This window comes from Ictalurus furcatus, chromosome 17 (assembly GCF_023375685.1).
Source record: "Ictalurus furcatus strain D&B chromosome 17, Billie_1.0, whole genome shotgun sequence".
Lineage (NCBI taxonomy): Eukaryota > Metazoa > Chordata > Actinopteri > Siluriformes > Ictaluridae > Ictalurus > Ictalurus furcatus.
The window spans coordinates 21,721,199-21,742,574 of NC_071271.1; the positions used below are offsets into that span (position 1 = coordinate 21,721,199).

Below are 21,376 nucleotides of genomic sequence, written 5' to 3' on the forward strand. Positions count from 1 at the left end.
GGCCTGTCTTTATTCTCTTTCTTAAAGTTAATGAGACAAAAAAAACCCCCAAACAAACCACAGCTTGTCGTGTTACCGAGAAACCGCGAAGAAGCGTAAACTCCTCTGTCTCGAAAATGTCGGAAAACTTAAAGCTACAGCTTTACGTCGGACTGTTACAAGCTCCGACTCTGGAGACTCCTTCCATAAATGCTAAATACACGCTAAATAACAACAGTTTCCAAATCTACTTATTACACTTAGCTAGATTATATGTAGCGTACAGAATGCTGTACTGTATTAGTCCCTGTCTAAGTTGTTACTATACAAATTCTATCATATTACAACAAGAGCATTAATATAAACCTAATGAAACACATGAGAGCGCTTGTTTATTTTTAAAGTTTAATACTGCGGAGGGCAAACATGAAAGCTACTTTTCAACATGAATCTCAACACAACTTTGTTGATTTCAAGTTTAAGTTGATTTAATATTGATTTAATATCATATCATAATTTCATCTAAAATATACAACGGAGAACAATATATTTAATGTATAACAAAGAGGGGAAAAATATCGACTAGTGAAATCGTAGCATGCAGTGTTTATAGAGTATTAGTAGTTTCTTTTCCCTTCCCTCCAGCCCTACAGGTGGCGCTGTGACACTCTCCTCTCAGTGCAGCCCCGACTTTTACAAACGCAGAAAGAAACTCCGGCGGTTGAGAACGGATCTCAAAACCAGTCCTTTTTTCCTAGATAGTGCACTTTACTGCTTACAAAACAATGGCGCCGTGTGCCCTACGGAGTGAACTAATACACACACTAGTCATGTGTTTGGAACGCAGACCGGTGCCTCAATATTCTGACATCGGCTACAGCTTAATCCTGTTATATGTTCACTAATATAATAAAGAAAACTGAATATAAAGAGGGAATAAAATGCAGTCGGATGACGCGCAGTATCTAAAACGGTAATCTTATCTTTTATTAATGTAAATGAAACAGAAGTAGATGTAGAAACTAGCAGAGGAGAGCTGCTGAACTGCAGTTAGGGTGTGTTTCAGCTCCATCGCACCTATATATATATATATATATATATATATATATATATATATATATATATATATATATATACACTTCTATATACAGTATATATATATATATATATATATATATATATATATATATATATATACATATATATATATATATATGTATATATATATATGTATGTAAACACACACACACAAAACATTTATATCTACAGTATTTGTAAAAAAAAAATATTCTGGCTCAATTTAATTCTTTTATTGTATATATTTCTGTAACATGAATTAAATTTACTGCACATATTATTTTTATTTTTATTTTTTTTACACATTATTTATATTACTTGATACTTGATCCATGTATTTTATTTTAAATGTAGTACTGTTTAATGGATTTGTTCTTAACCCTTTCATGCATAACATGCATAGTTTACATATGCCTTTAACCTCTACAATGTTCATAATTAGATATATATATATATATATATATATATATATATATATATATATATATATATATATATATTTATATACATATGAGGTATCATAAAATTTGTATGTTGCTTTTTATTTATTCCTGCCCTGAAGAAGCTATTTCACATAACAGATGTTTACATATCGTCCACAACACACAATAATAACTGAATTTACACATACAAACCAGTGCAAAAGTTTACACACGCTTGATTATTAATCCTGTGTGTCGTTACCTGGATGATCCACGGCATGATGTGTTTATGTTTTGTGAGAGGTGTTCATGAGTCCCTTATTCGTCCTGAGCAGTTAAACTACCCACTGTTCTTCAGAAAAATCCTCCAGGTCCCCTTTCCTATAGCGTCTATATGATGTTCAGATGCATCTTTTCACAATGAGGACGACTGAGGGACTCGTACACGACTATTACACAAGGTGCAAATGCTCACTGATGCTCAAGAAGGCGACACGATACGTTAAGAGTTTGGGGGGGTGGGGTGGGGTAAACTTTTGAGCAGGATGATCGGTGTAAATTGTTATTATTTTGTTTAAAGATCTAATGGTTTTCATTTAGTACTGCCCTTCAGTAGCTACAGAAGATATTTCCCAGAAGACAAAATAATAAAAAATTTAAATTTACACACTAGAGCGGGATAATGATTCAGTGAAGGTCTCAAGTGATTCAGAGGAGATTTAAAGCTTATAGTGTGGAGACTGTGCATGAAAGGGTTAAAATAATATATTGGTTAATTATGTTTTTCTATTGATTGATTGATTGATTGATTAATTTTTTTGTAGGAAGGTGAAGCCAGGGAATATCGATGTTCACCCCACTGAGAAGGCTCTGGTGGTCCACTACGAGGTGGAGGCCTGCGTCCTGGGAGAAAATGGAGACTCGGTACTCGAGGAGCGCAAAGAGTGTCAGAAGATGTAGGTGTTTCAGTTTCACTTCATCAGGTGTCTTCGGGTGAAACGGAGAAAAATCAGTAATACCTCACACTCAATCTTGACTCATGCGCTCGCACTCAGAACAGGTTATTACAGGCACATTTTGAATTTTATGAACCTGTTCATGCACATATGATGTGTTGAGGTGATGCGGTTTACACAGCGCTAAACTGGTAGCTCGAATCTTCCCCTAGCTACATTAGCTTTTAGTCTCAGCAGAGCTGGTGTACAGGAGACATTCGTTTTTAACCTGAATTTTTTACTACTTGAATTTTCGACCCTTGAATTCTTTCTTCGCTTTCTGAAATTTTAACATGAATTTTTTTATGCTCATTTTGTATTTATTTTCTAATCCTTCCTAACCCTATTTTTTTTAAACTGAATTTGTGAACCGGAATTTTTTTTTCCACTTGAACTTTTAACCTTGAATCTTAAGCTTTCTGATTTTTTTTTCTAAATAATCTGGATTCTTTACTACTTTACTACCTGAACCTGTTTATTTTTTTATTACCCGAGTTTTTCAACCAGAATTTTAAACTTTCTGAGATATTAAGCTGAATTTTATACAGAGATGTTTGAACCTTCATTTTGGTGACTACATGAACTTTTCACTTTTTTATTTGAAACTTTCTGATTAAAATCTGAAATCTTGACAAAATTAATTTGTCACCCTAAAGATTTTAAATTCTTTACCTGAATTATCTACTATCTGAAATTTCAAGCTAAATGCTTGAAAGTGCTTCTTCATTTTTTTAATCTAATATTTTTCTTTAATGAATTTTTAATCTAGGTTTTAAATCTGTTTTTATATATATATATATATATATATATATATATATATATATATATATAATTTTTCCAGAATTTTTTACTATCAGAATTTTTGTACCTAAATGGTATACTTTCTAAATGAAATAATTTTTGCTCTTTGTGTTCTCTCGTGTGTTCTCAGCATACGACTGAAGAGTCTCAACACCAGCACAGACATCTCCTCTCTCGCCAGGAAGGTGGTGGACGAATGCAAACTCATCCATCCGTCCAAAGTGGCCGAGGTTGAACATCTGCTCTTCTACCTGCAGAACCGCAAGAAGGCCAGCAGTAAAGGTGTTCCCGCATGAAAGCAGAGAATCCGTAACTCCTAACACACTGTAGTGTTTAATATTAGTCGCTTTTCTCATTATTTTAAAGTCAGGTTTATCAGGCTGCGTGTCAGAGACGCTGAATTTATTCATTTCAAGTTCTCGGTTTCAGCGTGGTTCTTTAGGCAGGTGGGAACACAGCAGTCGCACTCGGGTCTGAGCGAGTTTCTATCCGCTTTCAAGTGAGGAAAAGTTTAGACTCTGAATCGACTCGGTTGCAGGACCTGAATCGTACATGCCACGTGATTTTGGTTGCAGCTTTTTCTCTTTTTTTCCCCACACGTGCTGCTAAACTGAGCCGAGATGAATTTCTTACTTTCTAAATTTTTGACCCAGAATATTATTTATTGATTTATTGACTTTTTTTTATCTGAATTTGGTATTTAAAAAAAAATTTTTTTACTTTCTGATTTTTTTTACCATGTACATTTTTTTCCCTGAATGTTTAAAGATTTCTTCATTTTCCAACCTGAATTTGTGACCCTGAATTCTATTGAATTTGAAACATTTGAATATTTGATCTTGAATTTTAATGAAAAGTTCAAGAAAAATTTAATTGTGGCTCTGTATCATTTTATATCGCTTTGTCTGTTAATTAAACTTAAGAAAAAAATTCTCACTGACAGTGTAGATTATATATATATATATATATATATATATATATATATATATATATATATATATATATATATATATATATATATATATATAATCCACACACACTACCTGTCAAAATTTCAGACACACACATTCTTTATTTTTATTTGTTTCCCCATTCTAGAATAATAATAAATAATAACATGGAACTATGGGAATTATGTTGTGATAAAAAAAAAAAAATCCAAAATAAATCGAAATAATTTTGTATTTTGGCATCTTCAAAGTTGACACGCTTTTTGTCGAGAATTTCCAATAATGTATTCTTGGCAATTTCTCACCCGATTTCTTGAGGAATTTCCCTGAGATGCTTTTTAAACAATATTAAAGGAGTTCCCACCTACGCTGGACGCTTACAGGCTGCTTTTCGGAATATTTCGCTCCGAGTCGTCCGTTTTAAAAAAGAATTTTTTTTGTAGAACAAAATGTTAGTTTTCTAATAAAAGAAATGAATTTGATGGCACAGTTATATTTTTATCTACGACACAGATTTCAAACATTTAATCATACACCTTCAGATCAAAAGGCTTTTAAGATCATGAGAAACATTCCAGTCGAGTGTCCACAAACTTTTGACTGGTAGTGTGTGTGTATATATATATATATATATATATATATATATATTTAGGTATATATAAGTACAAATAGAAAAAAAATTGTTGTTTTATCGGCAGACTTTTTTCCCTTCATATTAGAAATAAACGCTTAATAATCTTCTACTGGTTAGATGTAATCTCATAATGAGATTTTAGATGAATTAGCCTATATTCGAAATATTTTCATTTGCTAAGACATAATTTCTTTGCAATTATAGAAATGTGAAAAGGATTTAATGTACATAATTGTTCCTGTGTTTATTTTATTTCTTTTTTCATGTTTATTCATGAAGAGCTGAACTTGTAGAGCAGTTAGAAATACATTCACAGGGTATTTTGGTATCATTCGTTCATAATGTTTCATTTTTCTTTTTGTTCGTTTTTTTTGTACCACTGTCTTTGGGAAGCAGAGAAAGAGGAGAAGAAGTTGGTGAAACCCCGAGAGCTCACTTCGTTCGAGGGGATGGAGGTATGGGATAGAACTTTTTTGCTCTTCCATTTTGTTTTTCCATAATCATAATAATCGTGTCGCGTTTCAGCTCGACGAGGAGGCCAACATCAATAAGATCGAGGATTACGTCGAGCTGCTGTATGAAAAAATCCCAGATAAGATCAGAGGCTCCACCCTCATCCTCCACCTCGCCCGAAATCCTGATAACCTGGAGGAGCTTCTGCAGAACGGTACCGTGCCCTGACTCCGTGGGGTTTTGATTTCGTGTTGATTTTTTTGAGGGTGTAGATGTTTAAAAATACAGCGCATTAAGTTGACAAAATGCTCAGACATCTGGAATTAATACCTGAGGCTTATATCCAATCTGCTTTCATTTTTTTTTCATAAATGTTATGCTTCATCATTTTTTAACTTGAACTTTTTTACTACTTGAATTTTTAAATCTGAATTTTCTGACCTAGAATTTTAAACTTCAACAAATACTTTAAAACCTTTAACCCTTTTTAACCTTTTTTTAACCCTTTACTTTAAAATCTTTAACCCCTTTTTTTTTAGTATATACATTTCTGACCTGAATTTTTTTTTATTTTAAAGAAACTACTTGAATTTTTGAAATTTATGCTGAATTTCTTTCCACATGAAACTTTGTTGCTCCAGAAGTTTATGATTCTTTGATCCTGAATTTTTTTTACTACTTGAATTTTTACACTGATACTTGGTTTACTACCTGAATTGTATGCTTTATAATTCTTTTACTATCTGAGTTTCTGACACTGAATTTGTATGCTTTATAATTTTTTTTGTTATATGAAAGTCTGACCCTGAATTTTAAAACTAATATATGTCAATATAATGTGAATTTTTTAAATCTGAATTTTCCTGAACCAGAAGTTATACATATACTTTTCTCAACCTGAATTTCTTTACTATCTGAAATGTTCACATAGAATTTTTCTAAGTGTTCTAAACTTTTTTAACCTGATTGTTTTATGACTTGAATTTTTCAATTCACAATATTATGCTGATTTTTTTTCAACCTGAATTTTTTTTACTGTCTGAGATTTAATGATTTATTTTGTCCTGAATTTTTTACTACTTGAATTTTTATGCTGTTTTTTAAAACTCGAATTTGTTTTATTATCTGCATTTTTGACCTCATTTTTATGCCTTTTTTTACTTAAAAGTTTTTACCTTTTTTTTAAAACATGAATTTTGTACTATCTGAAAATTTAACGCTAGATTTAAGCATCTTACGTTATTTTTTTTACGTTTCTTTTTTTTACTTTTAAATCAGAATTTTGTAATATCTACATTTTTCGAATCATATATTTTCACTACTTATTTCGATATCTACATGTTAAACCTTTTTGAACCTAAAAGCTTCTTTTGTAACCCTTTTCAGAGAGGTAAATGCTGCATATTTAAATATCTATTGAAAATGCAAAATCTTTACTGTTCTGCAGTTATAATCTCAATTTAATTTAACATTTTTACCTTTTAACATTTAAATGATCAAAAAGTATCAAGTACCTTTAGAAGCAAAACCAAAACCTCTTGGAGGTGAGATGGGCTAACTACTAAACCAGCTTCTTTATACTAGAGATTGACAGAAATGGCGATATCATGACACATTCTTGCTATAGCTCAGCTTCACAAACAAGAAAAAAAACACACCTCATCCTTCATTTCATGACATTTTAGCCATTTTTAATTGTGACAAAAAAAAATGGCTAAATCTCCTGTAATGTATCATTTTTCATCCTCACCAATAATGAGCATTTAGTCATCAATAAGATGCACTGTATTACTAAAGTGTTTCTTTCTTTCCTGTATGTGTTATTTATCTGGTGTGTGTGTGTGTGTGTGTGTGTGTTCAGAAACTGCGCTCGGTGCTCTAGCGAGAGTGTTAAGAGAAGATTGGAAGCAGAGCATGGAATTGGCCACCACCATTGTTTACGTCTTCTTCTGTTTCTCCAGGTATCTGAAATTTATTTCATATTTATCTAAACTAGTTTAGATCTTCTGAATGTTTATAGTAGGGCCTGAAAATAGCAAAAATTTGCTACAAATTTTTTTTTTAAGAGCTAAAAATTTGCATAACTGCTGAAATCTGGTAATATAATTTCAAATGAAAATGATTTTTTACTACTCGTTTTTTTAGTATCTGATTTTTTTTAACCTCACCTTTCTACTAATTTGTAACTATTTAAACTTTTCTAATACCAAGTATTCTTTTTTTTTTACTTGATTTTTTTTTTTTATCTGAATTTTACGATTTTGAATATTTTTAACTCAAAAATCTGAAATAAAACCTTCATTTTGGTGACCTTAAGTTTTATAGAAGTAAATTATTTAAGCATTTAAACATTTAAACTTTTTAACCATTTTTTTTGCCATCTGATTTTTACATTTTTTAATCGGACTCCTTCGGTACATAAATTTTTCCCTTGAAGTTTATGATTTCTGATTTTCCCTTTTACCCTGCATTTTTTACTATCCACCCTTTTCGCCTAAATGTTACACTTCCGTATTTTTAACCTGAAATTATGTCTACTTTAATTTTTAAAAAATGTCAAATGTCATTTTGTAACTCAAATTTTTCACAAAAAAATGTACACACAAATGTTAAACTTTCAGAAAATTTTCAAACACGACCTAACTTTCTGTAACCCCCAATTCCCAAGGAGGTCAATTCTATGTATTTAAATTCCTAAGATTTACAATAAATTTTTGTTTTTCAATAACCTCAAATCACACATTTACTCACACTAAACATATACTGTAGATAGATAACCTTCTATAGATCTATCTATCTACTTTTTCAACCTCAATGACCTTTAATGGCTCTGTGCTCTGTGCTTCTCCTCAAGCTTTTCCCAGTTCCACGGTTTGATCACGCACTATAAGATCGGAGCGTTATGCATGAACATTGTCGAGCACGAGCTGAAGAGATACGACTTGTGGCAGGAGGAGCTGGAGAAGAAGAGCAAAGCCTATATCCTTACCGATGCTTTGAGTGAAGCGGGTGTGGCCGCCTACGCCATATAAGAAGGGTTTTTCCAGTAGCGTCCAGACCACCAGCTTTAAACACGTCTCTTTAAGCCTGAAAAGTTTTTAGCATGGAGTAAAAAAATGTGGACTGAAGACAGACATTTTATTTCTTTGCGAAAGAAAGATTGGCGAGAATTAAAATAAATCTAATAGGAGTACAGTATATGGCTGAAATAGTGCTCCATAAATTGTCCTAGTTGTAAATGTAACTTTTATGCATTTAAAAAAGAATCATTTTGTCATTTAACAAAATGGCTTTCACACTCGTTATTCAGCACCTTAATAAAATAGCACTTGATCCAGCACACTATACTGCACCACGCACTGACAGTGAATTATTCACAGAACTTAACGAAGCCATGAGATACCAAACGGAGATCATGAAATCGTAATATATACATCGGCTATAAACAATTTTATCACTCTTTTCATTTGAGCTCTTGTGCTGTCCGATTAATAAAATAATGCCAGTGTTTTTGTTAACACGATGTTCGCTCCTCTAGATAAAACGTGTCCACGGTTTGAAGGATAAACTGACCGATGACTCATCTGCTACGCTTACTTCTCACTTGTTATTCATTTGATCTCTTTATCCTTGACATCCCTGTACGTGAAGCAGATGCTGATAACCAGAACCTGAAGAAAGAACATGAAAAGGCCTATAAGAAATACCAGAGTCTTCTAGTGAAGCAGGAGCAGCTGCTGAGAGGTAACGCTCGGACGTTTCTCTTTTCTGTAGACGTACCGAGCGTTACGAAGCGTTATAACCACCGTCCTGTTGTTCCAGTGGCTCTGTATCTGCTCTTGAACCTGGCTGAGGACACGCGCACCGAGCTGAAGATGAGGAACAAGAACATCGTGCAGCTTCTGGTCAAGACTCTGGATCGGGATAACGAGGAGCTCCTGGTGCTTGTCGTCTCCTTCCTCAAGAAGCTCAGCATCTTCCTGGAGAACAAGAACGACATGGTGAGCTGGGGTTGTTCTCATAATGTAGGAATTTGTGGTGGCCTTGCAGGGGCTTCGCGAGAATCCGACGGGACCGTCAATAAGACATTAAGTTACATTTTAACAAAGTATATTTTTACAAGTGAAAAAAAACAACAAAATTAATTACAACCGTAGTATTTTATTGAAACCTCACAAGTAAAAAGCGATAAAAGTTGATTGAATTACTCTTGGTTCATGTCATGAGGTAATAATTGTTAGCATGTGAGAGTCAAAGGTAAATGACTGTGTTATGTAGCTAATTCCTCTTTAGAGCACGTTAAAAGCACTTCAAATAGACCGACACGCCGTCAGTAAAGGAAAATCGCAAGCTACAAAAATCTCCAAACGTTCTGTACAAATACAAAGAGAAATATTGAATATTTGGATTAAAAACCTGGCCATAAAACCTGGCCAAGTAGGAACTTTTCCAACAAGTGAAAGATTCACTTAAAGTTAACCTGCTTAACATCTCCAGAGTACTTGAGGCAAATACTTTAGGTTAAAGGGGTTCATCTGATTTAAGAATAACAAAAGGGTGCCTGTGTCCTAATATGCTGCAGAGCTCTTTATGTAATCCCCGTGATGGAAATGGAGCTTTTCTTACAGCATTAGTCGCCGATATCAGCATTTTTTTTTTATTGCTAGTTAATTAATTTTGTTGTTCTGTTTATTTACAGAAAAAATTAGAACATGAAATCAAATTATCGAATGTTTATAATTGATTATTTCTGAACGGTCATAAGTGCGTAAAATTGTAACTGAAATATTCAAGTGTAAATCGAATCAGTTTTATGCTCTGTGAAATATTTCAGCTCGATATTTTTACTCTATGAATTTGAATTCTTTAACCTGGTGGTTTTTTTGTTTTGTTTTGTTTTTTTAAAAATCTGGATTATATATTATCCTGGAGTATTTTATGCTTTCTGGAATTTTTAACCAGATTATTTAACAGCTGAATTATACTTTCATATTTTTTTTAAACCTGATTTGATTCACTACGTGAACATTTTCGCTGCTGAATTTTATAAATTGTAAAATTCTTTGCCTTCTTTGAATTTGATGCTTTTTTGAAATTTTACTACCTGAATTTCTGACCCTGAATTTTTTATTTGAACAGATGTCTTGCTTTTATTTTCCCCTTTTTTTATATTCTTTACAATTGACAGCTAGAAAGTTAAGTTTTACGTATATATGATTAATATAGAATGCCAAAAACTGGTTTAAACCATAGTTATTTAAAAAAAAAAAAATGTACATTTCTTAAATGTCATTTTTGGAGCAAGCTCTTGTCACCAATCTCTGGCAGTTTATTTTCCAAAATTATTTCAATAATAATTGTTGATGTGTTTATATACTGTGTTAAATCAAAATAGTTCATTTATTTCCCATACACAGATATAGGTTAAGCACATCTCTGATGCCGGTGGTAGTATGCAAGCCTGTTAACTCTAGCCATCTGGAATACAGGAACGAGGAACATCTCGGTTGATAAAGGACACACATAGTTGATAGTGATATAAATAAGGTTGAACAGAAATAGTTATCCACTTACAGGATATTGCTATTTTTTCGGCTAAGACAACCGGCTAACAGTACAAATTCCACAACGAGGACAATTCATACAGTAGCTTTCCCGTCAAATTAGAGAAATTAGAGAAACAGATAAATGCCTCACCTGTACAGCAAGAAACAAATGAAAGCTCAGGAACATCTGATTATATCGTATTTTTATTTAGAGACAGTTCTAACAGTTCTCTCTGAGAGAAGGGATAAATATTCAGTGGTACTGTTTTACTTTTGAGGTTATTTCCTAATTTGCAGTGTGTGTATGATACTCCTGTACTCAGGCGGAGATGGACACCATTGAGAAGCTGGGCCGCTTGGTGCCGTGCGATCACGACGACCTGCTGAACGTCACACTGCGCCTCCTGCTCAACCTCTCCTTCGACACGGGACTACGAAACAAGATGGTGAAGGTCGGCCTCCTGCCCAAACTCACCGCCATGTTGAGTAAGTGCTCGAGAGATAAGCGTTAAAGCTGATTTACTGTTTACTCCTGCGTTAACCGACATATCTATCACCATGTTTAGGAATAGAGGGCGACCGAATTTTACCGCTACCGATAACTAAGTCGGGCTCAGAGTAAAATTTTTCTGAACTTTTTTAAAGAAGTACAGTACTGACTGTACCAGGAAAAGGTGCTGTACTTTTAAAAAAAATGAAATAATGATTACAGTATTAATTTATATTAACTATTAACATTCCAAGTAACAAATAAAAATAGAGACGTCCAAAATAAATCAAAAAACACTTCGAATAACATGACAAAATTAGTCAGCGTTTAGTTTTTATTTCACCTCTAGAGGCCGCTCTCGTACCGTATAACAACAGTGGACCCTTCTCAGCTGCTCCCACGACGGACGCAACCGGGAAAAACAATCGGTGTTGATTTTAGTTCCAGTAATCGGGTATCGGTGCTGTTTAATTGCCAAAACCCATCAAATGGTCGGCCTCTATTTTGAATTATACGGATTTTTTCCATTCCAAACCGCTCCTCATAAATCTGATACTGTGAAATGCAAATTATTAGCGGATTCTAGCTGTAGAACCTGCAGGCTAAGAACAAAATCATGGTTGCCATGATAACGCTATACTGTATATATGTAAAAGTTTGGCTAAAAACCCACTCTTGTCGACCAGTGACAACTACATGAATGTTTACTTAGCTTGTCCTTACCCAGCAGGCTAGCTACGACGGATGGCAGGAGGAGGGGTTTCTAATTAGCATATTCATGCATATTCATACATACTGGTCTTATTAATTAGGGATTTTCCATTATGTTTTTTTGAGCAGCAAACAGAAATGTTGTTAGCATGTAGTTCAAGGGTACTTTCACAAACTGACTGTTGCTAAAGCTAACGAATAAAAAAAAATATTTTTAATTCTAGATTTAGCTGGATGAGTGCTGCACGTTGTGAAAGTCTTACATGAGAAACTTATCATGGGAGGTATTTTCCCCCTTGGCTCGCTCATTTAGGGAATCTAAATGGACTAGAATTAAATAAATGATATGAAATGTATAACTACATAAACAAAATACAAAAAAAACAACAATCAGCTTTTCCTATCAGTCAGTGAGACTGAAAATACCTCTCCATCCGGATTTTTGTAAAACTGCTCTGTAATAATGTCTGTTGGTAAAAGCTCTAAAATAAAAGTGAATAAATTGTCATTCCCAAAGCCCTTGTTACTTGGGTTTACACTTTACTCGGAGATGCCACGTTTTAAACAATGGCTTTTTATTTCTACGATATAAAATCCGGCTTCAGGTTTTCTCTGTGTGATCACTTGCCAAACAAACAGGTTTTTATTGATTTTTTTTAGCACTCGGGGGAATTTAAGAGACTCCCCAGCGGCCCTCGTAAACTAACAGCCTCCTCAATATCACATTCTCTCTCTGTTAGTGAGAGGTAAGGCATTAATGTGGGTCAGAATGTCACAGGCCACTAATGAGAAGCACATGTTGTCTGATTATTACTCACACTAAAATTCAAGCTCTTGTTTCCTCAATTTAAAAAAATGCAATCCACCTCTCACCCCTCTCTCTCTCTCTCTCTCTCTCTCACACACACACACTCTCTCTCTCTCTCACTCACTCACTCACCCCTCTCGCTTCCTTCCTTTCTGGCTTTTTCTTCTCCTCTCTCCTTTCCTTCTCACACTTTAGGCCATTTTTATTTCAGAGGTCTCCAGTGGTCCCATCTGGTCCTAATGGCCGATGTGTTAATGTGTTAAGGGGTGGGGTCTGTGTGTGCGTGTGTGTGTGTGTGTGTGTGTGTGTGTGTGCGTGTGTATGTGTGTGTGTGTGTGTCTCCAGCTCAGCTAATCAAGGCTTATGTAACAGATCCGTGATTGTGTGTGTTTCATGTCTCCAGGGTTCTGTCATGCTCTGAAAAGGAGAATGTTATTAATGAGACTGTTTATTTGACTTGTTTTGGAATACGTTGTGTGTGTGTGTGTGTGTGTGTGTTTTCTGACCTGGAGTTGGAATTACACTAGCCAGACCAAAAATAATACTTGAATAGCAAACTCCTCTATTAGTGCTATACTGTGTACTGAAGTCCCAGTGAAGGAGGCGTGGCCTCTGTACCTGTCAGTCTCAGTGAAGGAGGCGTGGCCTCTGTACCTGTCAGTCTCAGTGAAGGAGGCGTGGCCTCTGTACCTGTCAGTCTCAGTGAAGTAGGCGTGGCCTCTGTACCTGTCAGTCTCAGTGAAGGAGGCCTGGCCTCTGTACCTGTCAGTCCCAGTGAAGGAGGCGTGGCCTCTGTACCTGTCAGTCCCAGTGAAGGAGGCGTGGCCTCTGTACCTGTCAGTCCCAGTGAAGGAGGCGTGGCCTCTGTACCTGTCAGTCCCAGTGAAGGAGGCGTGCCCCCTGTACCTGTCAGTCCCAGTGAAGGAGGCGTGCCCCCTGTACCTGTCAGTCACAGTGAAGGAGGCGTGGCCTCTGTACCTGTCAGTCACAGTGAAGGAGGCGTGGCCTCTGTACCTGTCAGTCACAGTGAAGGAGGCGTGGCCTCTGTACCTGTCAGTCACAGTGAAGGAGGCGTGGCCTCTGTACCTGTCAGTCACAGTGAAGGAGGCGTGGCCTCTGTACCTGTCAGTCACAGTGAAGGAGGCGTGGCCTCTGTACCTGTCAGTCCCAGTGAAGGAGGTGTGGCCTCTGTGTGTCTTGCATACTTTATGAAGTCCTAAGGAATGCATGACTGATAATATCTGCACTGTGCCATATCAGAATCCAATAACTGCTTAAAATCTTTTGCCTATAACATGCTATACAACTTAAATTTTTTTTTGTCCTTTTTGTGCTGCAGGCAGTGAGACTCATAAGCAGATAGTGATGTGTATTCTGTACCACATCAGCATGGACGACCATTCCAAATCCATGTTTGCCTACACTGACTGCATCCCTCAGGTGAGACATGAAAAACACACACACACACCAAACGAGAGCAAAATTTGCGAAAAATTAAGACATAGAGGTGATGGAGAAGGAGCTGGTTTTGGACCGGTCCCACCGGACCCTTCAGCCGAAGCCCAAGCCTGGTGAACGACCACGAGCTGTTGTGTGCAGATTCCACTATCACAGTGACTGTGTTGACATTTTACGCCGTGCGAGAGAGATCCAGCGGATTACAGTGAGGGATTTGACCATCTCCGTTTTTCCTGACTACACAGCCAAGACAGCCCGGGCCCGGGCCGCATTTAACAAGGTTCGGTGTCAACTTAGTGGTATTGAGGGTGCTCGCTATGGAATACTTCACCCAGCTCAGCTTCGCATTACATATAACGCTGTTCAGAAGGACTTTATTTCAGCGGAGGAAGCAGGAGACTATGTTAAACTCTTGATATCGGGGTGAACTGCATCACCTACACAGCGGCGTCTTTTTCGCTCTTCTATTATTATTATTTTTTGCACTCAGCCTTCCAGCTGTAAAGAATTCTGATTTTTATTGAAGATATTGTCGTTGCATTACTCCACCTAGATTTTGTAGACTTACTCCTCTTAAAATTACTTCTGTATTAATGTGCTTCTCTGTTTTGATGGTCTGATCGGGTTAGAGTTTCTGTTTATTTAATTTTATTAGTGTTATCTCCTCGGCTTTACGTGCTACAATGTTATATTATTTGTTACAATCTTTAAAAGGCAAGGACATTATATTTATTATTGTGTGCAGACTGTTTATCAGTCTCGGTAATTTTGTTGGTTAGTTCAGCTTACTCTCCAAGTTGTTTTCACATTGTGGACAACGTTCGGTTTTGTAGGATACACTGCTGTCTCATTTGTTTATGGAGACTTTGGGTGTGTGGGTGTTTGGAGGATTGTGAGAGTAAGCAGAACATGCCAATGCTTTGAAGGATGTGAATTGGAACAGAGTAATGTGATTTAATTGCGAATCTATTTTTAGAGGATTTAAACCTAACATGGTGAACAAATTATATTATAGAATTCAGGCAATTTTACTGGGGCTATCTCATACAGTGTAGCAAGTAATAATCTGGAAAGATCTTTGTAATATTACAGTCTAAAACTGGATTTAAAGAGAAGCAAATTAGTAAATGAATCACATGAAAATGTATCACATGAATATGAATCACATGAAAATGAATCTAATGAAAATGAATCACACGTAAATGAATCACATGAAATTTATCACTTGAATATGAATCTCATGAAAATGAATCACATGTAAATGAATCACATGTAAATGAATCGCATGTAAATGAACCATATGAAAATGAATAAATAAATTAAAGACAAAGACATAGAGGTGATAGAGGTGACATAGAGGTGAAATTTGATCGTGTTTCCTTCTGTAACACGCTCTCATCCTATAGATGGCGTAGTGCGCATCTGACCACATACAGAGGGTCACTAATGAAAGCCAGGACAGCTGCTACTTTAAAACAGCTTCTGCTTAAGTGTTGTCGTCTTTAAGCTCCCTCGTCTTGTCTAATTAGGTGTAAATTCCCACCAGATGCTTGTAAAAGTAAAAGCAGGGGTAAATTGTTCTGCCTAATCACTCAGCCTGCAGTGTGAAGTGACGTCACGACCTCTCCGAGACCTCCAGGGTGGTTAATAAAGCAGGATCGGCGTGACGGGGGACATTCAGGGACAGGCACAATGAAGGAATAAGGAGTTCTCTTGTGCGTTTTTTACTTTACTCCTATTAAAAATGTTTAAAACTGTTCTTGAAATCTAAATCTTTATGTTCTGTCAGTACTTTAAGGAACGAGGATGTTCTTCTTCTCTTTGCTTAGCAAATACAAAATAAGGTGGTGTATGCCAAATTGTATTATTAATCGTAATAATTCCAAGCAGATTTAAGTGTGTGTGTATGTGTGTGAAAGAGAGAGAGGGAGAGGAAATGCCTAGAGGGGTTTTAATCGATGAGGAAGAGGGATGAAGGACAGGGGGTCATGGGTCTCTGCTCACTCAGGTGCCAGTGAGTCTGGACTGTGAGATTCAGAGCCGTGGGCGGTCATGTGATATACACGTGTGTACGTGATGACTCATTATTTACAGCATTACTGGCCTTATAATACCTCTCTCTCTCTCTCTCTCTCTCTCTCTGTGTGTGTGTAGCTGATGAAGATGCTGTTTGAAAACAGAGAGGAGAGAATCGACTCAGAGCTCATCTCCTTCTGCATCAACCTGGCAGCTAACAAGAAAAACGCTCAGATCATCTGTGAAGGTAGAAACATGTCACAGCAGAGCTTCCATATTGCATGCAGGCCACGCCTCCTTGTCAAAGATTAACAAGCATGTAGGCCACGCCTCCTTGTCGAAGATTAACAAGCATGCAGGCCATGCCTCCTTGTCAAAGATTAACAAGCATGTAGGCCACGCCTCCTTGCCTAAGATTAACAAGCATGCAGGCCACGCCTCCTTGTCGAAGATTAACAAGCATGCAGGCCACGCCTCCTTGTCAAAGATTAACAAGCAGGCAGGCCACGCCTCCTTTACTAAGATAAACAGACACACAGGCCACCCCTACTTTACTAAGATTAACAAGTATACAGGCCACGCCTCTTTCCTTAACATTAACAAGTATGTAGGTCATGCATCTTTCTTTAACATTAACAAGAACACAGGCCACACCTCTGTCACTAAAATTAACATGCACATAAGCCATGCCTCCTTCACAAAGATTAATAAGCATGCAGGCCACACCTCCTTTATTAAAATTAACCAGCACACAGGCCACGCCTTCTTTACTAAGATTGACAAGCACACACGGCATGACCCCATCTTAACCAGCACACATGTCATGCCTCCTTCATTAAAATTAACAGACACACAGGCCATGCCTCTTTTATTAAAATTAAGACACAGAAGTCAGTCCTCTTTCATTAAGATTAACAGACACACACAGGCCATGCCTCCTTCATTAAGATTAACAGACACACACAGGCCACGCCTCCTCGTCTTCCCCTCTCTCTTGTCAGGCAGATTGACTCGAGCCAGATGTTTGTGTACAGAATATGATGGTGGGTCAAAAATGTAATTGTTTATCACATGAAACTTGTTTTTGAACATATTTTTAGGAAACGGTCTGAAGATGCTGATGAAGAGGGCGCTGAAGTTTAAAGACCCGCTGCTTATGAAGATGATCAGGAACATCTCACAGCACGACGGGCCGCTCAAACAGTTGTTCCTGGTGAGTCGTGTCCCATTAATCCGACTGGCTGCCACCTGCTGAGCAAAGCACACATCGTATGTTCATGTTATACATCCAATATCAACATCGGTATCTATGATAGAAACGTCATTAATAAAAAATGATTCATTAGAAAACCTGAACTGAAATCAGAATAGATTTTTAATGCTAAAAAAAAGGAATTTTCCACAATGCAGCGTCATTTCATATTTTGTTAACATCTGTGTATTAAAGGAGGTGTGGCCTCTATGCCCTCTAGTTCCTTTGGAAGAGTGTGGCCTCTGGGCCTGTGATGTTTCATTAAAGGGGGCGTGGTCTCTATGACCCCTAGTTCCACTTAAGGGGTGTGGCCTCTGTGCCTGTGATGTTTCATTAAAATGGGCATGGCCTCTATGCATTTTTGCTCCATTGAAGGGGCATGGCCTCTCTACCTAGCAGTCCCAGTGAGAGAGACATGGTCTTTTTGCCTGTCAATCGATGAAATAGGTGTGGCCTCAGGGCTTGTCAATCCCTTTGAAGGAGGCGTGGCCTCTGTGCCTGTCAGTTTTATTGAAGTTTTATGAACCCTTTTTTTTTTTTTTTAACAATTAATGATCTTTTAAAGAATATTTATAAAACAGCGTGGTCGTGAATTTGCGTTCGTTTTCTTTGCTGCAGGATTATGTGGGTGATTTGGCGGCTCAGATCAGCCCTGAAGAAGACGAGGAGTTTGTGATCGAGTGTTTGGGCACGTTGGCGAACCTCACCATCCCTGACCTGGACTGGGAGTTGCTGCTCCGCGAATACAACCTCGTCCCCTACCTCAAAGAGCGCCTCAAACCTGGTAACACTCACCTCTTGTCCCTGTGTGTGTGTCTGTGTACGTGTGTGTGTGTGTGTGTGTGTGTTAGCTGTTGTATGAGTGTTATGGGCATGTTTGAGCAGTTTACTGGTTCACCCAAGTCCCCAGGCCTGACCTTTGACCTTTGTCCTCTGTGTGTTTTAGGCTCAGCAGAGGACGACCTGATCCTGGAGGTGGTTATACTGATCGGTACTGTGTCCATGGACGATTCCTGTGCTGCCATGTTGGCCAAATCTGGCATCATTCCTGCTCTTATAGAACTTCTTAACGGTAAGAAACACATCTGTCCAGCTTGTATGTATCAGGTTCCATCTTTTATTGTCTCATAGTATGTTTATTTACGGTAAAGGCTAGTGACAGGCAAAGGTAGACAGTTCAACTGAATTACATCACTGCTAACTCCATCCTTTAATTGACTTTATTAAATCTTTTTTATAAATTAAAAGAATAATAAGTCAAATTCATTCCAAATCTTTGAGTCTCAGTGAAGAAGGCGTGGCCTCCACACAAAGCGAATCGTTTGTTGAATTAGAATCAAGCTCTGCAGTAGACTCTGAAGCTGTTATGCTGGAGCAGCTCTCGTGTTGTACTGAATCGGTATTCTAACGAACCGTGTACTGTATTGAAGCATCGTGAGTTAGTCTCTTCTAGGTAATTTAATCAGCATCGTTGTATCGAATTGTAAAATAAGATCGTATGCAGCATTATACAGTAGCACACACACCACCGGTCAAAAGTTTGTGGACACTCGACTGAAGTGTTTCTCGTGCTCTTAAAAACCTTTTGATCTGAAGGTGTGTGATTAAATATGAATCAGAAATATAACCGTGCCGACGTGTTCATTTCTTTCATTAGAAATATTTCCGAAAAGCAGTCGATAAGCATCCAGCGTAGGTGGGAACTCCTTTAATACTGTCTTAAAAAGCATCTCAGGGAAATCGGTTGAGAAAACGGTCGAGAAAACGCCAAGAATGCATTTCTGGAAATGCTAGGCGAAAAGGACGTCTACTTTGAAGATGCTAAAATACTAAATTATTTAGATTTATTTTGGATTTTTTTTTTTTTTATCACAGCATGATTCCCATAGTTTATTCCCATTTGTGTTACTCCAGAGTTTTGATGACTTTTGACCGTTAGTGTAGATATCAGATGATTCGGACGTTCGGAAGAGCTAGAACGTCCTGGGGGGGGGGAACGTATAAAAAAAAAAAACCACGCTGTATCCAGCTGCTGCTCACAATAACCGAGAGCTGATTAAACCTGGCTTCCTCACGACGCTTTATCAGTGGGAGGTCGTGCTGAAATATGGCCCGGTTGTCTTGGTGTGGTTAATGTCTCGGGGATTAGACTGCTCAGGATCAACATGAAAACGTGGTGCTTTTAATAATCAAGAGGACAGAGAGGAAAGATCTGCACTGTTTCAGAGGAGACAGTGATCTCGTCTCTCAATCGAGGCTTCTCACGAGAGCCCTACTGCACGAGGGCGTCGCTTTTAATAACGTCAGCTTACACGAGCCCACATGTGTGATTTCTCTCTCTCTGTGTGTGTCTGTGTGTGTGATCATAGCTAATTGCTACGTACTGACATCAAGCTATTTTATAATGCTGAATGATGAGACACTGTGTTTGTAATGCAGTCTCTACACAATGTTCTTATTCATTATATATAGGGCGTGTGTGTGTGTGTGTGTGTGTGTGTGTCTTTCCTTTTTACAGCCCAGCAGGAAGATGATGAGTTTGTGTGCCAGATTGTGTATGTTTTCTATCAGATGGTTTTCCACCAGGCCACCAGAGATGTCATTATTAAAGACACCCGTATCCTTTTTTTCTGAATGTTATACGCATATAAAAAAGGACGTTTAACGCCGACGGTAGATTCGATTTAAGCCCCGCCCCTTTCCGTCGTGTGCTCCGGTTCCTGAACGTGCGCTCTCAGAGGCTCCGGCGTACCTCATCGACCTCATGCACGACAAAAACGCAGAGATCAGGAAAGTGTGCGACAACACGCTGGACATCATCGCGGTACGTCCACGCTGCACGCCGACACGCCACTACAATACACTACACGTCATCCTGCAGAGGAAGAGTGTGTTACAAAGTTCACATGTAAAATATTGACACACAGATATTGAATGAAAAATAATTAGGATGCCTTTTAGTCAGCTGGAATTTGCCTTAAGAAAACTTCCAAAAAAAAAGAAGAATTGCTATAGGGAGGTTTTTTCTTTTTGACAATGGATGATTTGCAAAAGGAAAAAGGAAAAAAGCCAAATTGGTGTAGGAGTTTTTTAAAATCAGCTTGATCTGACTTTTTTTTAAGTAAATAAAAAAATATGTTTAAAAAAATTGGTAAAGGGAGGGTGTTTTTTTTTAAATTACAATATATCCATCCATCTATTTTCTATACCGCTTATCCTACTGGGTCACGGGGAAACCTGGAGCCTATCCCAGGGAGCATGGGGCACAAGGCGGGGTACACCCTGGACAGGGTGCCAGTCCATCGCAGGGCACAATCACATACACATTCACACACCCATTCATACACCACGGACACTTTGGACACGCCAATCAGCCTACCATGCATGTCTTTGAACCGGAGTACCCGGAGCAAACTCTACACACATACAGGGCAGCGGTGGGAATCAAACCCCTAACACCTGGAGCTGTTTACAATACATTTATTTATACATTTACAATAAACAAATTGTTAAATTTACAATAAGCATACAAAACAAACGAATGGGTCAATGAATAGATGAATAAATGAATGAATAGATGAATAAATCAATGAATGGGTGAATGGATGGATGAATGAATGGGTGAATCGATGAATAAATGAATGGGTGAATCAATGGATGAATGAATGGGTGAATGAATGGTGAATGAATAAATGAATGAATGGGGGAATGAATGAATGCATGAATGGGTGAATGGGTGGGTGAATGAATGAATGGGTGAATAAGTGAATGAATGGGTGAATGA

General features: G+C 37.4%; 1 protein-coding gene across 3 annotated transcripts in view; it reads left to right on the plus strand.

Moving 5' to 3' along the window:
• The first annotated feature begins 399 nt into the window (after positions 1-399).
• The window catches only part of kifap3b (kinesin-associated protein 3b), a 28,678-nt gene continuing 7,701 nt past the window's right edge, over positions 400-21,376 (plus strand). Inside the window, exons 1-17 of one of the 3 annotated variants that reach the window (XM_053647284.1) lie at positions 400-952; positions 2,303-2,434; positions 3,405-3,556; positions 5,252-5,313; positions 5,384-5,525; positions 7,173-7,272; positions 8,166-8,290; positions 8,957-9,055; positions 9,134-9,312; positions 11,181-11,343; positions 14,206-14,306; positions 16,479-16,587; positions 17,441-17,553; positions 18,211-18,376; positions 18,539-18,664; positions 20,111-20,209; positions 20,331-20,416. In XM_053647284.1, coding sequence (XP_053503259.1) covers positions 921-952; positions 2,303-2,434; positions 3,405-3,556; positions 5,252-5,313; positions 5,384-5,525; positions 7,173-7,272; positions 8,166-8,290; positions 8,957-9,055; positions 9,134-9,312; positions 11,181-11,343; positions 14,206-14,306; positions 16,479-16,587; positions 17,441-17,553; positions 18,211-18,376; positions 18,539-18,664; positions 20,111-20,209; positions 20,331-20,416 — 1,986 coding nt within the window. In that variant the 5' untranslated portion in view covers positions 400-920. Of the gene's footprint in view, positions 953-2,302; positions 2,435-3,404; positions 3,557-5,251; positions 5,314-5,383; positions 5,526-7,172; positions 7,273-8,165; positions 8,291-8,956; positions 9,056-9,133; positions 9,313-11,180; positions 11,344-14,205; positions 14,307-16,478; positions 16,588-17,440; positions 17,554-18,210; positions 18,665-20,110; positions 20,210-20,330; positions 20,417-21,376 lie in introns of all 3 variants that reach the window. The other 2 variants (XM_053647282.1, XM_053647283.1) reach the window with 2 other exon arrangements.